Genomic DNA, 20,236 nt, shown 5'->3' on the forward strand with positions numbered 1-20,236 from the left:
ACACAAATTCTTTGCTGGACATGAAAGCCCTGTAGTACAGTTCTCAAGGAGGTTCTCATTGGTCTCAGAAACAATAAGAACTTTCCACTGTCCCCATTCCTATTGACATTCTCTTTTGTACTGTTCTCCAGAATCTCTCTTAAGCTCTGCCTAGAGCATTCTAGGACTATACCAGTTCCAAAGACTTGTTACTTTTGTGTCACTGGTATACTGATAGTGACAACTTAGAGGAGAAAGGATTTATTTTGGCTTATAGTTTCAGAGAGTTTACCCTGTGGTTTCTTGGCACTGTGGGCTTGGGCATGGTGGTGGGAGCATGTGGTGGCAAGGTGGACAGGAAGCAAAGTGAGGAAGGGACTGGGGACCAGGTATCACATTGAGAGGCTTGCCGCAGGTGACCTACTTCCTCCAGCTAGGCCATCTCTTAAAATTGTTAGTATCTTCTAAAATAGTACTGCCAGGTATTCAGCACATGAACCTAAGGGGGATGTTTCATAGTCATACCTGAATATACTATGTTCAAAGAATCTTTGGAATTGAAGTGTATGGAGAATTCTGATAAGAAATGTTGGAATATTTTGTTGCCTTTGCTCAATTTGAAAAGTGTGATTTTTCTATATAATGTTGAGCGAAATGATACAGGAAATCCAAAGTGAGTATTCTTTCATGCTGTTTTGGGATACTTCTATTTGGGCACTACTAATTATTTACTACCTTATATTGTAGAGTCCAAACACAATGTGACTGTTGTTTTTTATACTGGCATCGAGCTGTTTTCCCAATTTATTTAGATGATGTATATGAAAATGCTGTTGATGCGGCTAGATTACATGTAAGTAAAGAATAATTACAAAGAATAATTTTAGTCACTTTTTAAGTTTTAAGAATAGGTCATTTAAAAAACTTTTATTTTAAAAAAAAGAAACCTTTATTGGCTGCTAATCTATTTTGAATGTCATGCATATACAATATGTATTTATACAGTCTGTAGTTAAATTTATATTGATGTTAATGAAGTTAGTTTTAATACATTCTCCCATATAATTAACCGTTCTGATTTTAATTTGTCATAACAGTTTGACATTTACTCATCAGAAAACTGTATTTTGCTCAAATATACCTTCTTTTTCTCCCATCTTCTCCCTTCCATCTATCATCTCCTTGCTCCTCTCCTGTCCTCTCTGTGTTGTCTATTCTTTTCTTTTTCCTGTTTTCTTTTCATTCTTGAAGTAGAGATTAAAGTAGAGCCAAGCATATTACTCCTTGAGCATGCCACATCCCACAAATGTCTGTTTGGAAGTGAATATGTTTGAAGGCATAAAATAGGAAAAGATAAGTGAATATAATTTTTTAATATGTTTATATGGTTTACATTCTTGGGAAAATAAGATGGTTATAGAAAAGTCATCGTTCCTTCAGACCAAGGTTTTTATTTTTCTGCATAGATTATTTACCTGTGTAATATTGTTTAGATTATATTCCTGAGTTACACATATTGATATTGACTTAAATTTTCTCCTTAGTATATGTTTAGTGCTTTACGAGACTGTGTACCTGCTATGATGCATGCAAGGCATTTAGATTCATATGAGGTACTTCTGGATTGTTATGACAAGGAAATTATGGACATTTTAAATGAGGTAAGATCATAGCTAAGATGGAAAAGCTTAAAACAGAGTTCTGGAAAAAAAATCTTAGATTTAACCAGTCTTTTTTTAACTTAAAATTTTATTATCTTTGAATAGCTATACAAAGAGGTTTCAATTCAACATGACAATTTATTTGTACAAAGTCTTGTTCAGTGTCGGACTTTTCATGAAGTCAAACTTACTTATAAATCACTATAGAGCAAAGAACTATTTTTGTATCAGTATTACTATTATAATAAATTAGTTTTTGTTACCACTTTTTAAAGAAATTTAGGAATTTGCAAATTCATAAATAGTAAATTTAAATTTCTCTTTATTATAGGAATACATGAACAAAATAGTTTTGAATGTTAAATGCTCCTGATATATGGATAAGGCAATTAAACTACTGATATTTTACTGAGTTTCATATGAAGAACTCCTAAGAAGGGAAAAATTAAAGATTTAAAAGACAGTAGAGCAAAAATAATTTGGATGAATATAGGGTGTCCCTCCCTTTCTAATGTGTATAAACACTGATATCTTTAAAATTAAATTTCCATCTAGTTATACTTTTGTCCAGGAGGAGGAATTAAAATTAACCACAGTACAAACTTATTTAGGTTTAGTGAAATTATAAATTTTTCAGTATAATTTTTTGTACTAAATATTCTCTTTGCCAGTACTTGCTAGGTTATTGAACTCAGGGTCTTGCACTGAGTTAGATCCTAGTCTATACACATTCCCATGTTGAGAATAAAATATATGTAGCCAGTATTTAGAATTGTGGTAGACTAAGAAGATGGTTAATTTAATTACTTTTAGCACAGTGAATTGTGTGTTTCAGTTATTATAGCGTACATTTTTAGAATCTGTCTTTAGTGTATATTTGTAGAATCTTTCGTCTTGTGGATAGTTTAAAATGTGTTTATGCTCCACATTTAATATTCATGTTTCTTATAGTAAAGCCACAGGTTATTAGCTTTTGATTTTCTTTTCAAGAGATTTAAAGTATTAATGAAAATAAAGTTTGGGTATTTATATAACTCCATGCTCCCCAAAGGCATTGGTATGAAATGGAAAGTTGAATAGTTTTCACTTTCTCAATAAAAGTAAATTTTTACTACTGAGGTTTTTGGATTCCTAAGTCAAAATGACCAGTTTGGCAATTTTTTTTCCAATTACTGCACTGATGATGATGATGATGTTGATTTGATGGTACTAGGACCCTGTAGAATCCAGGGCCTGTACTTAAGCTGTGACCCTAGCCCTTTGTTTCACTTTGCTTTGATTTTTATATTTAAAAAAAATAATCTTTAAGTAGGTATACAAAGGAGTTGCCCTTTAATGAAGCAGTTTATGAATACAATGTATCTTGATCAGCATCACCCCTTTCAACATTTTCAATTTCCTTTTTTTTTTTTTTAATTTTTGGGAGAGGTTCATCCCACTATCTTTGTATGGGCTATCCCTGAATTTAGGATTCTTTTGACTTTGCTTCCCAAGTATCCGAGATTACACATGTGAGCCATTATAACTGTCTTGAGTATAAAACTCTTAGGGTCAAAGCATAAACATGTAGGAAAACAAAATAATTAAGAATATCATTTTGAAAAACTGTCATTTTTCTTATGAGCAGCATTTACTGGACAAGTTGTGCAAAGAAATTGAGAAGGATCTGCGACTTTCTGTGCACACTCATTTAAAGCTGGATGACCGAAACCCTTTCAAAGTTGGCATGAAAGACCTTGCTCTTTTTTTCTCTCTGAATCCAATTCGATTTTTTAATCGTTTTATTGACATTCGAGGTGAGTATTTTAGTTCCCTTCTTAGAGTCATCTTATGTCTCATTATTCTAACTATTAAAATAGGTAAATAGGTAAATAATGTGTTCTAGTTTATTTCGTTATTTATTTCCATTTTGTTTCTTCTTTCATTTTTATTGAGCTTTTTTTTTTTTTGAGACAATGTCTCTATGTAGTATAGACTGGCCTCAAATTTGAGAAGCACCTGAGTACTGCACCTTATTTTACAGAAAGAAATTTTAAGTTCAAAGTCAGATGGTGTTTTTGTGCTGATTTATTTGTTTCCTTTCTAGTTTCATTTGTTTCTGCTATTTACTAAATAGATTTTTTTTAAATTTTTTTCTAGCATATGTAACTCACTACTTAGATAAGACTTTCTACAATCTCACAACAGTAGCTCTTCATGACTGGGCCACTTACAGTGAAATGAGAAATTTGGCTACTCAGCGTTATGGATTAGTTATGACAGAGGCACATCTTCCAAGTCAGACTTTGGAACAGGTATGTGTTAAATACTTATAACATAATCTGACTATGTAGTGTACTAATGTTTCTTAAGAAAAATCTATATTTTTGGTCTTTTTTTATGCCAGTTCTCAGTCTTAAACTTAGGTCCTGGGCACTGTCCTGTGCACTTTAAATATGAATAGATTATGTATAGCTTTCCAGAAAGATATAAGTATAGTGTATAATTGTAAGAAGTCCAGTTAAGATCATATTTGAGGGCTATAAACTTGGATATAGTATGGAAACTTTAATATCTGAGGGAAATGTTTGATAAAACAGCTAATCTTACATAATTGTAAATTATTTGACCTTAAAATGAGTGCAAAGAAACAGATTTGCAAATTCACTTAGGTAATTTTCAATATGAAGGTATTTTATGAAGGTAGCATTTATATTATCAGTTAATTTGCATAGGATTTTTCTACAGTAATCAAAAAGACATTTATTCCGTCCCAAACTTTTAAGATCATAATTTTTGTTGTTGTTGGTCATGGGGCTTGAACTCTGGGTTTGGGCGCTGTCCCTCAGCTCTTCAGCTCTATCACTTGAGTCACAGTGCCACTTCTGGTTTTCTGATGGTTTATTGGAGATAAGAGTCTCACAGACTTTCCTGCCCAGGCTGGCTTTAAACGGTGATCCTCAGATATCAGCCTCCTGAGTAGCTAGGATTACAGGCGTGAGCCACCAGTGCCCGGCAAGATGATATATATTTTTTTTAATCCTGCTGCATGTTAGGATCATTTCCAGTTTACATATTCCTTCATTCACTTCTATACATCTACTATTTATTGCAAACATGCTAGATACTCAGCTGTATTTAGGAAATCAAAGGGAAATAGAAACAGTCTCAGTTTGTATACTTACAATCTAATGGGACAAAAAATGTGTGAAAACAAAAATTTAGGTTAGAAGATGTTAGAAAGTGTTGTGCCAGTTTGAGTGCTAATAGAAAAATTAGGGAACAATGTGAAATACTAAAAGATGAAAGAATCTCTGTCGAGAACTTTTATATAAAAATGATCTGGAGCTAGATGCCATTGGCTGACACTGTAATACTAGCTACGCAGAAGGCTGAGATCAGAGGATTTTAGTTCAAAGCTAACCTAGGCAGTGGAGTCTGAAAGACTCTTCAGTTAACCAGCAAAAAGGCAGACTGGAAGCCTGGCTGAAGTGGTATAACTTCAGCTGAGCAAGCTAGAGGCCTTGAATTTATGCCCCCATACCAACCCCCAAAATGTGGTCTATGAAAGTCAAAAGAAATGTAAAAAATTTAGAACTGGACTTCCTAAAACTCTAGAGTCTGGCTCTTCCTGGCTGCTTGACCTCAGAGCTTGCTTAGTTTCATTTTTTTTTTTTTTCCACTTATGGAATTTATAATAGCACCTCATTTTGAGAATTACACATGATTAGTATATGAAAAGTAATGTCTCAGCATGGTCTGTGACTACTTTTCAGAATCTGGACATTAGTTTACTTTGTAAAAAACTTTAGAGAAAAATCCTTGAGAATATGTACAAGTCAAAGTTCTTGAACGTTTGGTGATACCTTTTATGAAGTTCTTTGTAGTAATTGTAAACTTAACTTCTTATATTGTAAACTTGGTAAGTTCCTGTATCGATGCAGATTTAACTGACCATCTTGGACATAAAACTTAGACATGCACTTCTGTGGATTGTGTTGTAGGGCCTTGATGTTTTGGAAATTATGAGAAACATTCATATATTTGTGTCTCGGTACCTCTATAATCTCAATAATCAGGTAAGTAGGTTTTAGACATTTTCTTAAAATGTGTGTTACTATGTAGTGGGAAGGCTAAAGAACAAGGAATAAGTTCTCAAGGGTTAAAATCAGTAAAATATACAAAACAAATAATTTACTATTTAGAGATCTTTCTTATTCCTTTGCTGCTATACTTATTCCTTTGTACTATCTTCTTGAGTGTTTTTTTCAGTTAAATTATCTTTAATAAGATAGATTCTGAAATTTTCTTTGCTTAACTGATTAGTGTTATGGTTTGTGTTTTTACTGAGCATAAATTTGTCTCATTGCAGATTTTTATTGAACGAACAAGCAATAATAAACATTTGAATACTATTAATATTCGGCATATTGCTAATTCAATTCGAACACATGGCACAGGAATCATGAATACCACAGTAAGCACCTTTGTGGAGTTAGATGGGAATAAAGCCCTATCTAATTTAGTACTTTGGAAGATAATTTTCTTACTGAATAACTAGGCAAAATACATTGCTTCTTGCTTGTGTTATACTTGAATTTCCATTTTTTCTAGTGATATAGTTAAAAAGTATGGCCTTAAAATTGTGTTGGATTGGATTTTATGAACTGAGAAATAAAAGGTACTGTAACATCTCAGGATCATCATAAATAACATTGGAGATTTGGAGATTATATGTGTATTCTCTGATGTTTTCTGAAAATTACTTTCAAAAACAAATCCTTGGTAGCTGTTTAATGTCATTTCTTTTGGGGAAAAAAGTATTAAGAAACACATATGAATAGGAACTTAATAAAAATAATTTGAATTCTAAAATAGGCATTCATTTACTTGAGAAAAGCACTAGATAGTAGCTAATTTTTCCTGTGAGGGAGACAAGTGAATGTTTTAATAGGTTAGCATTAATGTTAGGTTATTTTACTTTAATGTTAGCTGAAATCTCACTTTCTCAGGATATTGTGAATCTGAGTCAAGCTTTTTATACTCATTCTCATAGCACCTCCCACATTACTTACCATGTTTAAAAATTACTACACTTGGGATTTAATTTTTGTTTTTCCTGGACTGGGGGTTGATCCCAGGGCCTTGTGCTTGACCACAGTACTTAGCCATACCCTTCACCCTTTTTTGTTGTTTTTAAGATTGGATCTCACTGACCTTGTCCAGGCTGGCCTTGAACTCACTATCTACCTAACTCTGCCTCTCAAGTAGCTGGAATTACAAATGTGTACCACCACTTGGCAGATTTTTTTTTAAAGCAGTACATACTTGTTTAAGATATCTGTAACCCATGCTAGAATATAAACTTCATGAGCACAAGAACCATTGTCTAGCAGAAGAACAGGAACATTACCTTGGATGTACAAGGTGTCCAGAATGGTTATAGATAAGTAATTGCTTAATATCTTCAGGAAAATTAAAGAATACATGCTTATTACTTTAGTATCATTCTTAACTATGTAGATTACTAATAAGTAATTTTTTCTTCTTCTTTTTTTTGGTAAGTACTAGGGTTTGGAGTCAGAGCATTCTACTTGCTATGCAAGCAAGCCATATCCCTAGCCCTTTTGTTTTTTTCAAGTAGAGTCTTTTATATTTCACCTGCCTGGTCTTTGACAGTGATCCTCCTATTTATGTTCCTTCATAAATTGAAATTACAGGTGTATATCATTATGCCCAGTTTATTTGTTGAGATGGTATCTCAATAACTTTTTGTGTAGGCTGGCCTTGAGCTGTAGTCTTCTTTATCTCTGCCTCCCAAGTAATAATTATAGGCATGAACTAGTGTATGAAGACCTAGGAATGAGTACAGTAAACCCAGATTTATTATATGTAGTTTTATCAAGATGGTAAAAATAATTAAAAAATTCAAAAGCGAAACCTTTAGATTTCCCCTTGTGTGCATTATTCAACTCAGTTGGGGCACAGAAAAACTCTCAGTCATGTTATTATCAGTGTGGCACAAATCATTGTATGATCTGCTGAATGTTTCCTTATTCTTAATTTTGTGAAAATCTGCCTTTCAAAAATGGAGCCCAAACGTCAAGGGATATGTTGGTGTGCTTATTTTAAGTGATACAATGAGTATCACTGTTTTTGAAAGGCAGTGTGTCTTTAGTGGTTGTTGGCAGCACTACAGAACAAGTAAGCATCTGTAGTACAGTACTTCTGCATCCTGAGCATGGACACTTTTCCTCAGCAAATCATATGCACGTGGATGCCCAGGCTCTGCTGTTGTCTTAGAGTGGAACGTAGAAACTTCCATCTGTAATTATTATTATTTTTTTAGGTCCAGTTGTGGGGCCTGAACTCTGGGCATGGGCGCTGTCTTCAGCTCTTCAGCTCAAGGCTAACACTCTACTACCACTTGAGCCACAGTGCCACTTCTGGCTTTTTTTTTTCTTTTTGCTTATGTGGCACTGAGGAATCGAACCCAGGGTCTCATGCATGCAAGGCAAGCGCTCTACCACTGAGCCACCTTCCCAGCCCCCATCTGTAATTAAATGGCATGAACAATAGAGTCTGTAGTCTGGTTTGTTTCTTCTTCTAGCCTCAGCATTTTCTACATTTCCCCTTTGTTCACTTTTGTTGTAAAAATAGAAACATACAGAAAGGTCTGAAAGTTTGGGCAGTAAAAATTTGATTTATCATTGAGCACAGATGTGAAGTACTGTAATTAATCCTAGCTACTCAGGAGGCTGAGATCTGAGAATCAAGGTTCCAGGTAGGAAAGTCCTTGAGATTCTTATCTCCAGTAAACTACTCAGAAAAAGCTGGAAGTGGTGCAGAAGTGGTGCTGTGAGCTTAGAGACACCGCTTAGGCCCAGAGTTTAAGTCCCAGGACTGGGAGAAAAAAAGAAATTTGATTTATTTAAATATTTCAGGTCCAGTGTGAATTGACTTTTAGAAATAATCGTTGGCCATTGTTATGCAGTAATGTTGACTAGAAATTAAGTTTTATATTAACTGTTTTCAATTTTTTAAATTTTAATTTTATAGGTTAATTTCACCTACCAGTTTTTGAAAAAGAAATTCTATATATTTAGCCAGTTTATGTATGATGAGCATATCAAATCCAGATTGATTAAAGATATTCGGTTTTTCAGGGAAATCAAGGACCAAAATGATCATAAGGTATGCTATATATTCTTTTAAGGTATTTTGATTCAGTTCCTAAGTACATGGCAAATATTTGTGCTACAATTCTAATTCCTCATTTTCTTTCTTCCCACTTTGTTTTCTGAAAGCAGTTGCGGTATCAATGTAATACTATTCCTTCAAGTAGCTTAATCTATATGGATACACATACTTACATAGCTTGCTTTTGTTTAGTGAAAATGAACTATCTTATACATACTATTTTTCAGTGAGCTTATTGCGGCAGTACATACTGATCTACTTAATTTCTTTGGGAGACATAATATAGGTGTTAAAAATGCGATAAAAAGGAATTTTGAGGAAAAAGAATAAATATTTAAAATTTCTAGCACAAAATGCTTACCATTTGAGAAACACTGTGTAGTTCACATTCCTGGCAATAATTTAAAGGAATGTTGAAGTTTTCCCAGAGGGAAGTAAAGATCCTGTTAGATTGTAAAACATTACTAGTACAGAGGCATGTATCTATGTGGATAGAGAACCCCTGAGCTCAGATGGGTCCTATATTTTTGAGTTACCATATACAGAACTATTCTAATAATCTTTCTTTTTTCCCCCCTAATAATCTTGCTTAAAATTCATCTAAGCCAGGTGCTGGTGGCTCACACCTGTAATTCTAGCTACTCAGGAGGCTGAGATCTGAGGATCATAGTTCAAAGCCAGCCCGGCTTTGAAAAAACCCTGAGACTCTTATCTCCAACTAATCACCAGAAAACCAGAAGTAGCACTGTGGCTTAAGTGGTAGACCACTCTCCTTGAGTTAAGAGCTCAGAGATAGTGCCCAGGCCCTATGACTGCCCAAAAAAAAAAAAAAAAGATTCATCCAGCCCTAACCCTCTTGTAAAATAGTTTGTAGTACTATTTAACATCAGAGCAGCAGAATGCTCCTTTCTGTTAAAATAATTTAATTACATATTATAGTTATCCCTAGAGAAGTATATTAACTATCTTTTCTTTATTGGGATGGACCTTACTAGTGTCCCAAGCTAAATAATTCTGCTATTGTGTGAGAATTGCTTTCTTTTGTTCTTATAATTTCTTAAATCTATCCACTGAGACTTGGAAAAGTTATTTTGCCTAATTGATGATGATAGTAACAAATTTTATGCCAGCTGATGTGTGTTCATTGATGTGTTTGTAAATTCAACAGAAACTTGGTCACACATTTGAACAAATGTTTCTAGGAAGAATGAGTTTCTTTTCTCAATTTCATACATTAGTTGAGTATTGGGAGACTATTAATAAAATTCAGTTTTGCAATTTATTCCCTTTAGTTAATATTGCCAAGAAAATAAAACATTGATCTTGAACCCTAATAGTTTTTGTTCCACAGATATTTATTCATTATACTTGATTTTTTTAAAAAAGGAATAATGAAATACAAAATTAGAAATAGAAGTGGTATTGACCTTTTGGTTTGGTAGTCATTTTGTGCTTAAAATTAGTCTTAAAATTCTCTCTTTAGTATCCTTTTGATAGAGCAGAAAAATTCAATCGAGGCATCAGAAAACTTGGAATCACACCAGAGGGTCAGAGTTACCTTGATCAATTCAGGCAGCTTATCAGCCAAATTGGTAAGTTATTTTAAAACTGTTGGGAAATAAAGCACAAATCCCAGAAATGCATATACCAAGTATCTCATATTAATAAAGAACTTACCATATGACCTCGTGCAATTTTATTACACTAGAATGTTTGCTTACTCAGATAATTGCTATAAACATAATTGAAAGGCTGTGGACTTTACAAGTTAAATAAAATATCTTCATTCAAATTAGAAGTATAATTAGTAATGAATCTCCAAGATTGTATTCAGAATTAATAGTCAACTAGTAAGTAATTTTAGGGTACTCATTCTGTTTCAGTTACTAGTATGTTTTGCACTTCTAAAACAGCTTCTCTCATGCTAAAATGCCTAAATGGGAAGATACAAAATATTTACATGAAAGGTTAATCATTTAACTTAGCATGTTGTATATGAATTTAGTCAAAGATAAAGTACTGATAATATCACTGAGGTAATTTTTTACTCTTGTACTATTTTGTCCTTCTGCCTTTTGAGTAGAACTTGTCTTTCAAAATATGCCATATTTATTTATTTATTTATTTTTATTTTTTTATTGTGAAAATACTGTACAGAGAGGTTACAATTGCATGGACAAGATAATGACTACATTTCTTATCAAGCATTGTAGCCTCCTCTTTTGTTTCCCCTTCCCATCCCTTCCCATCCTCTCCCCGCCCCCCCACCCAATCCTCCCCGCTCCCCCCTCCCCCACCCCACCCCGCACCAAAGTTGTACAATATGCCATATTTAAAAGCTGGACACTGGTGGCTCACACCTGTAATCCTGGCTAACTTAGGAGGCTGAGATCTGAGAACCATGGTTCAAAGATAGCCAAGGCAGGAAAATCTGTGAGACTCTTACTTCCAGTTAACCACTAAAAAGTAGGAGATAGAGCAGTGATTCAAATGATAAAGCACTAGCCTTGAGTACAAAAGCTGCAGGACAGCACCTAGGCCCTGACGTCAAGCCCCAGACTGGTATACCAAAAAAGTTCATCGAGTATGTAGAAAAAAGGTCATGGTATAGCAGTTTGCTAACGGTCTAAGTGGGAAATCAGGATACTATCGCATATTGCAGTGGCCAAGGCAAGATATATAGTGCTTTAGAATAATCTGATAGCTGTGAGGATGGTGAAAGAGGATTGGATTCTAGCTAGATTGTCAAGGCAAGCCAGTGTCAATTACCCACTGATTGGATTGGATTTGTGAAGGAAAGAAAGGAATCTGGGATAATTCAGGGTATTCGCTCTGAGCAGCTAGGAGAATTGTATTGTCAGTTTCTGAGCAAGGAAATATAATTAGAAATAAATATCTTGAGCTTAGTGTGCACATATTAAAACTTCAAATTCTTCTTAGAAAGTAGGTGTGAGCCCTAGATTAAAAAGAAGCTCACAAGTCCAGATGAGTCAAGGCTACAGATACAAATTTGACAGCCATCAGTTTGGCTTTCACCTGGTAATGCATATGGGAGTTTCAACACAAAATCTTGTACTAAATAAACACTGTACCACTTGAGGCACACCCCAGCCCTTTTTCGTAGAATAAAAAAACATAGGTTGCATGATTTCCCTCATTTGTTGTAACTGAAATGTACCAATAAATCTACAAGTAGACACAATGGATGGTAGAAGACAAAAAATACACTGGGACATGATAAATTATACAGGACTCTAGACATTCACACAGTGAGACCAAAGGAGGACATTCTTAGGAGAAGATAGTTTTGGATATTGGATCATATAAAATGATACTTATCAAAATGAATTACAAGACATAAAAATGAGGTTTTTTGTTTTGTTCTCTTTTGTTGCTGTTTTTATTTTCCATTCCCTGTTTTGTTTGTAAGTTTTATCTGTTTTGGGGGTAAGAGAGAGCACTGAAATGATGGAACAAAGGGTAAACAAATGCAGCAATGATACTCACTAGACACCATGTTGAAAATAAACTCTTCAGCCTTACTAACTGTAACCCCTCTCTATCACCTTTCCAGTTACAACTTTTAGAAGAAAGGAGGAATTAAAAAGATTAAAAAACATTTATTTTTGCTTTAGTTTCTTTTTAGATAAGGTTTCTTTTGTCTGGGTGACCTCAGAGTCCAATCCTCTTACCCTCCAGGCCCCCATGTAGCTGGGATTACAGGAGTTATCCCCCATGCTGGATGTTTTTTATAGGGTCTTTATGACTTTTTTCTTTGTTGGGATTCTGGGTTACAAATCCTATCTTCCTCTCAAATAGCTGAGATTACAGGTATGGACCCATTCTGTGTGTGTGTGTGTGTGTGTGTGTGTGTGTGTGTGTGTGTGTGTGTGTGTGTGTGTGTGTGTGAGAGAGAGAGAGAGAAGAGAGAGAGAGAGAGAGTAAAAGAGTGAAAGACTCAGTGTAAGAATCCCTATGGGTATTATAATTTTAAAAGTATTTCATCATCTTAACATAGTTAGCATTTAATGAATTTACTTTTCCAATTGAAATAATTATATTTTTACATAGATAATGTAACCATATTTATATTTTACGTGCAGAAAACTATTGTTTTCCTTTTTATGGAATAAAAACTAAAATAGGCGAATATTACTTAAGGTATGAAAGTCTTGTAATTGACTACTGAAAATAAATGTATTACTGCCTAAAGAGTTGTTTATATAAATATTTGCTTTTTTGTGTGGTCTTAAAGGTAATGCTATGGGCTATGTACGAATGATAAGATCTGGTGGTCTTCATTGTAGCAGCAATGCCATTAGGTATGGATGTATACATCATTTTGCCTTGTTTCTGCCATTTGAAATATGTACTTTGGGGCTGGGAAGGTGGCTCAGTGGTAGAGTTCTTGCCTTGCATGCCTGAGGCCCTGGGTTTGATTCCTCAGCACCACATAAGCAGAAAAAGCTGCAAGTGGTGCTGTGGCTCAAGTGGTAGAGTGCTAGCCTTGAGCTGAAGAGCTAAGGGATAGAGCCCAGGCCCAGAGTTCAAGCCCCACAACCAGAGTCCCCCCCCCCCAAAAAAAGAAATATGTACTTCAATTTTTGTTATAGGTGATATTATAAAGTGTTTGTTCTCATTAATGTAATTTGAGATAAAATGCAGAAAAAGCCATTAATCCTACTAGCTTGATTTTTTTTTCTTAAATTTTGACTGCATTAGACTCTTAAAAATATTTTTCTTTTAAGATTATGATTTATTTTATCAGATTAGGTTATGAATGAACCTTAAGATTACCTTATTTTAAGGTTTAAAATGTGATGAGATCTAAAATTTGATTTGGAAGTAAAGCAGTCATATTAATAATTTACTGACTTGCAAAGTTCTTTCTAAATACATAGTTAAAGATTTTGTAGCACTTTCATATCTGTGTTAATTGCATGTGTTGTAATTGGCCTTAAAAAATTCCTTCCCCAAATTCTTACATAGATTTGTGCCTGATCTTGAAGATATTGTAAATTTTGAAGAACTAGTAAAAGAGGAAGGTCTTGCAGAAGAAACATTAAAAGCAGCAAGGTAACGTTTTGTGGAATAATTAAATTTGGAAGTTTTAAAGCATGTTTATGTAAAACATACGAGAGGATTAGATGATAACATAAATTTTATGCCTTTTTTTTCCGGTCCTGGGGCTTGAACTCAGAGCCTGCCTGGGTACTGTTCCTAAGACTCTTTATGCTCAAGGTTAGCACTTTACTACTTGAGCCACAGCACCACTTCTAGCTTTTTCTGAATGGTTTATTGGAGATAAGAGTATCATGGACTTTAGTACGTGGGATGGCTTCCAACCTCAGATCTTAACCGCCTGAGTAGCTAGGATTATGTTTGTGAGCCACCAGTGCTGGTTTTATTATACAAATTTGGTGTCAGTGTAAACACACGTGTTGAATGTTAACCCCTTTGTATTTGTATAGCTACTTAAATATAATTAGAATATAATTTTTAAAAAAATGACAACCTGCAGTAGTTTTGAAGCAGATATTATGGTACTGGCAGTTGCAGCAATAGTAGCTCTGAGTCAGCCCTGGAATCATGAGGGGAAGAAAACAATGTAAGTTATAGCATACAATTGGCAGTGGGTTTATTGAGATGGAACCTCATGTTTGGATGAAGAGCATTTATCTGTAGATAGATCATGAGAGCCACAAAAAAGAGATTTTGTGACTTGTAACTTGAGAGCAATACAATTTGGAAGTACAATTTGTTCATGAGGGTTTTAGGAGCAGAAGCACCTAATGTTTCTGAAGGTTAAAAGAGAAAAGTTGAAAGAAGGCCAGATTTAAGCTTAGGTAAAGAGATTCAGAGGAAGGGATTTAAAATGAACCCAAATTGATTACAAAGAGATAGGTTTTACCGGTTTGTTAAGAAAACAGTGCTAGGGGACTGGGAAGGTGGCTCAGTGGTAGAGCACTTGACTTGCATGTATGAGGCCCTGGGTTCGATTCCTCAGCACCACATAAGCAAAAAGAAAAAAAGCCAGAAGTGGCGCTGTGGCTCAAGTGGTAGAGTGCTAGCCTTGAGCTGAAGAGCTGAGGGACAGCACCCAGGCCCAGAGTTCAGTCCCCACGACCAGACCCAAAAAGAAAAAAAAAGAAAAGAAAAGAAAACAGTGCTAGAATGCTCTATTCTGAGTATTTGATTAAGTTAAATTAATAGATGTTTCTTCCCATAAGAAAATGAGTTCATTGTGAACTCTAGATTTACATAGAAATTTCATAGTGTTTTCTGAGTATACTAATGTAACTTAACAAGAAAAGGAGTTTTAAAAAGACACAACTTCTTTTGAAAACAAAGCCAAGGAGTACCTATTTTTGTTTAATTTGTAGGCATTTAGACTCTGTCCTCAGTGATCATACACGAAATTCTGCAGAAGGCACAGAATATTTTAAAATGCTTGTCGATGTTTTTGCACCAGAGTTTCGAAGGCCCAAGAACATACATCTTCGAAATTTCTATATCATTGTTCCTCCTCTAGTGAGTATTTTCAGAACCTGAAGTGATTTTTTTTTTTAAAGAAAAATGTTTGATAAATAGATCTGATTTCCTTATAGCATAAATTGCACATAGACTGTGTTGTCCATTAGTATCCACATTTGGCTACTGAAATTTAAATGAATTAAAAATTTACAAAATAAATGTATGTTTTTGCCAGGCACTCGTGGCTCATGCCTGTGTAATCCTAGTGTCTCAGAAGGCTGCCTTATAGGATTATGGTTTGAAGCTAGCCTGTGCAGGAAAGTTTGTCTTCAATTAACCACTGGAAGTGCTATAGCCCAAAGTGCTAGTGTTAGACTTGAGCAAAAGAGCTCAGGGACAGGCCCCAGGCCTGTTCAAGCCCCATGACTGACAAAAAAAAGATAAAAAAAAAAAAAAAGGAAAGAAAAGGAAAAGGTGGTTTTCTGTTACATGAGCCTTATTTAAGAGCTCAGTTACTATGTGCAACTAGTGGCTTCCTGTTTTAGGCAGCATAGCCACCCATCTCTTGTGTTGCCTTTTGAGAACTCTAGATGACAGTTGATTTTTTTAAAATCCTAAACAGTTAATTGCCTCATATTTACTAAGCTTTAAAAATATTTATTGAACAAATGGTTTAAGATATTTTGGAAAATAATTTTCAATAGTAGTACTATTTGGGGGGAATTCATCCTTGAAGCAAAGAACTAAGAACTAGCCAGATACCTGTGGCTCATGCTTGTAATCCAAGCTATTCAGGGGACTGAGATCTGGAGGACTGTGACTTAAGGCAGTCCCTGGGCATTAGACTCCATCTCCAAAATAAGCAGCACAAAGCTGGGCTGGAGGTGGGACTAAGTGATAGATTGCCAGCCTAAGACGTGTGAATCCCTAAGTACTGCTAAACTAAAACCCCTAATTCTTTTTAACCGAGAACGTGATAATTAGTTTTGAGAATGTATTGAGTAGGCAGAAATAAGGACTGTTTTGGTAAGAGTGTTTTGGTAAAGTGACTTGGTTTTCTGGCTTCCACACTCACTTTGTGTGACTGGGATAAGATACTCTCCCAAAGCTCAGCATTCTCATCTTCAAAGTATATGTACTACTATACTGCCATATAAGACTCAGTGCTAGGGTTAAGTAGTGATTGAGGGAATACTCATATTTAAAGGACTTGGGAAGAAGAGCCATTAGAGACATATTTTTGTGTAGATTTGTGTTTTTACCAAGGGACTATTTGGGGCAAAAGTTTTAAATGGAAGTATAGCAATCTAAAAGAGATTAAGTTTTGAAAATAATAAATTCTGAAGATTTGGTTAGCATAGTTGCTTCCCTAATATCTTTTTATTCCATTTTAGACCCTCAACTTTGTAGAGCATTCCATTAGTTGCAAGGAGAAGTTAAATAAAAAAAATAAAATTGGAGCTGCCTTTACTGATGATGGTTTTGCTATGGGTAAGTTTAATGCAGCTGTTTTCCTATTAATTTTTTGTTTACCTTATGATGAGTTCTAGAAACATTTGCTTGAAATAGGGCTTTGCTCTTTACAGATTTTTTTGTTTGTTTTGTTTTGTTTTGTTTTTTGGGTCTGGTCGTGGGGCCTGAACTCTGGGCCTGGGCGCTGTCCCTCAGCTCTTCAGCTCAAGGCTAGCTCTCTACCACTTGAGCCACAGCGCCACTTCCGGGTTTTTTCTTTTTGCTTATGTGGGGCTGAGGAATCGAACCCAGGGCCTCAGGCATGGAAGGCAAGTGCTCTACCACTGAGCCACCTTCCCAGCCCCTCTTTACAGATTTTTTAATGAGCAGTGTTTACTTTTTAAAATGAGGTCATAAGATTAAAACTACTCATTTTTTGTCATTGCTAGTTATCATTTAATACCTATTACCTTTGTATTGCTGATCACTTGTCTGGTTTAATCTGATACGTAGGCTTTGCCTTTGTTAAGGTTTTACAGGTGTTTTCTGTTTTTATTTTTGTTTTGTGCCTGCCCTGAGTCTTGAACTCAGGGCCCAGGTGTTGTTCCTGGTTTCCTTGCTGCTGCTTCACTTGCTATTTAGCAATGGAAGATTTTATTTTCTTAACATAGCTGTATTTCTCTGGATTATTTTTAAGGGCAAGTTAATTTGTTTTTTTCTTATTTGGTTTCTTTCGTTTTTTGATACTTTTATGTCTTCTTTTAAAGGAATAATTAGCCATTCTGGTAAATTTATTTGTGCTGCAAAATGTGATTTAAAAGAGAATTCATTGAGGTTAGCTTAGTGCTAGGAGTTATTGGTAAAGGAGTAGAGAACACAACTTCTGAACTAGTGTTAATTTAACTTTGGTTTTGCTTAATGACTACAGGTGTGGCTTACATCCTAAAGCTTTTGGATCAGTACCAAGAGTTTGATTCACTTCACTGGTTCCAGTCTGTTAGAGAGAAATACATAAAGGAGATAAGAGCAGTTGCCAAGCAACAGAACGTACAGTCAACTAGTCAGGATGAAAAATTACTGCAAACCATGAATCTCACTCAGAAGCGACTGGATGTCTATCTACAGGTAGAAGAAGAAAAGAATCAACTCTCCTTTGACTGACTTTTTGATAATCATTATGTTTGACAACTGAAAACCAGAAGCCATATGGAAATTGCCACTTTAACAAGTGAGATAAATAGTGGTAAAAAGAGTACATTTTAGATATAAATGATACCTGGAAATCATTTGATTTCAAAAATGGTTAGGTTATTTAGTTTTGTTTCTATATTTATGATTTTAATTAAAGCTTGTATGTATGCGTGCGAGTGTGTGTTGATCCTGGGGCTTGAACTCTGGGCCTGGGCCTGCTTTGAACTGTAATCCTCAGATCTCATCCTCGAGTAGCTAGGATTCCAGGCATGAGCCACTAGCACTCAGTTTAATTAGATACTTTTTTTTTTTTTTGGCGGTCATGGGGCTTGAACTTGGTGTGGGCGCTGTCCCTCCACAGCTCTTCAGCTCAAGACAAGCACTCTATCGCTTGAGCCACAGTGCCACTTCCGGTTTTCTAGTGGTTTATTGGAGATAGAGTCTCACGGAGTTTCCTGCCCAGGCTGGCTTTGAACATCGATCCTCAGATCTCAGCCTCCTGAGTAGCTAAGATTATAGCCTTGAGCCACCGGCACCCAGCTAGATACCTTTTTAAAATAGTAATGTGATATGATGTAAATAGTTTTGGTATTTTGCTCTAAGCATTTTCCCCTTTTATATTTATTTACATAGGAGTTTGAATTGCTATACTTCTCACTGAGCAGTGCAAGAATTTTCTTCAGAGCAGATAAGACTGCAGCTGAAGAGAACCAAGAAAAGAAAGAGAAGGAAGGTCAGTAAGTGGCTTAAGGTGGAAAAATCTTTAAGTATCTTTTTAGGAATCAACACAAATGAATGCCCCCATTCTCTGGTCATTTCTAGCTTCCTTACTTTTTGGAAAATGATATTGAAATAAGTCCTATATGACAATAAGTCTTCTAAAAAAGCAATGGAAACTTTTTTCACTCTGGTAACCTTGTAAGTTTTTATCCATTTCATGTTCTGATTGAAATAAATTTTAAGCCAGTTTTTATTTCACAATTAAACTGTATCAGATTAGAAGGAACAAATTAGGAGACAATGACTAAACATTGCTGCAGAAAAAGCTGCTGCCAACTGGATGTTGATTTAATGGGTGGGAGAGGTATTTAGAAGTCTAAAATGAGGGCTGGCTGTCAGTGCCACAGTAAGCAGCATCTTGCTTTCCTTCCTACTTAGGCCTGGAGAGTCCAAGTGCAGCGCAGCCATAACTGCTAGTCATTTCAATGCAGTTGAGTCACACTAACGACTCAATATTGTGCTGTATGTAGGATGAATCCAAAGCATCATTTAGTGGCCACACTTAATGTCTCCATGATACAAGATACGACATTTAGGAGCAGTTGTTTTTTCCTGAGGAACAGATGTTTACTTTTTCTTGTCATGGAAATTATGTATTATTTTTTTTTGCTTGGATGGTCATAGCTGGTTATAGTATCTAGTTCACCATTAATGTTTTCATGTTTGTTCTTCCTTTTTTATACTTATGAATTTTTCATAAATCAAGATAGAAGAATCACTCTCCCCACTTTTTAACATTTCAGTGATATAAATCATTTGGGAAGATCATTTATATGACCAACTTTGTTCTTGATTGCTGCATAAAAACTAATATTGCTTACTTATTAAGAACATATCCAGGAATTTTTAGAAACTAGACCTATGTAGTAAGCATGTACTTGAAAAATTATTTCTGCCTGTTATCTGGAAGACAATATTTACCAAGTGGAAATTTGAGCATATTACGTTTGGCTCCAGGACTATGATAAACTAGTGAATCCATTTTTAAGAATTTGTGTTTGTATAATCTAAATTGTGGAGAAACTCAGTTATTGCTTATGTTTGCTCCTGCATTTTGTGATATCAGGAATATAGTAGTGCTGGGAAAACCCTGCAAGTAAAAATGACACTTAAGTAAATAAATAAAAGCTACCACCTAATCCTACAGGCTCATTTCTTTGGTCTACTTTTTGTTTTTATTTTTTTTCAGTTATGGGACTTGAATTCAGAGCCTGGGCACTGTCCCTGAGCTTTTTTGCTTAAGGCTAGTGCTCTGCCACTTTTAGCCACAGTGCTACTTCTGGTTTTAATTGGAGATAATAGTCTGGTACTTAATTGGAGATAATAGTCTCATAGTCTTTCCTGCCCAGCTTGGCTTCAACTGAGATCTGAGGATCTCAGTTAGGATTATAGGCATGAGCCACCAGTGCCTGGCTTGGTCTGTTCTTCTTAAAGAACTTTCAGAACCTTAAGATTCTGTTTGATATATCTCACTCACATGTCCAGGTCACGCATTTTTCTGTTTAAAACTGTATTTTTTA

At 35.1% G+C, this 20,236-nt stretch overlaps 1 protein-coding gene across 2 annotated transcripts in view; it reads left to right on the forward strand.

Moving 5' to 3' along the window:
• The window catches only part of Washc4 (WASH complex subunit 4), a 60,733-nt gene that overhangs the window by 37,695 nt on the left and 2,802 nt on the right, over window positions 1-20,236 (forward strand). For both annotated transcript variants that reach the window (XM_042693069.1, XM_042693070.1), the window contains 14 exons: window positions 727-832; window positions 1,524-1,640; window positions 3,268-3,436; window positions 3,780-3,934; window positions 5,624-5,698; window positions 5,992-6,096; window positions 8,679-8,813; window positions 10,303-10,411; window positions 13,075-13,141; window positions 13,809-13,895; window positions 15,203-15,350; window positions 16,688-16,784; window positions 17,674-17,870; window positions 18,570-18,669. In XM_042693069.1, the coding sequence (XP_042549003.1) occupies window positions 727-832; window positions 1,524-1,640; window positions 3,268-3,436; window positions 3,780-3,934; window positions 5,624-5,698; window positions 5,992-6,096; window positions 8,679-8,813; window positions 10,303-10,411; window positions 13,075-13,141; window positions 13,809-13,895; window positions 15,203-15,350; window positions 16,688-16,784; window positions 17,674-17,870; window positions 18,570-18,669 (1,667 nt within the window). The remainder of the gene's footprint in view (window positions 1-726; window positions 833-1,523; window positions 1,641-3,267; window positions 3,437-3,779; window positions 3,935-5,623; window positions 5,699-5,991; window positions 6,097-8,678; window positions 8,814-10,302; window positions 10,412-13,074; window positions 13,142-13,808; window positions 13,896-15,202; window positions 15,351-16,687; window positions 16,785-17,673; window positions 17,871-18,569; window positions 18,670-20,236) is intronic.

This window comes from Dipodomys spectabilis, unplaced genomic scaffold (assembly GCF_019054845.1).
Source record: "Dipodomys spectabilis isolate Male_0828 unplaced genomic scaffold, ASM1905484v1 ptg000163l, whole genome shotgun sequence".
NCBI lineage: Eukaryota > Metazoa > Chordata > Mammalia > Rodentia > Heteromyidae > Dipodomys > Dipodomys spectabilis.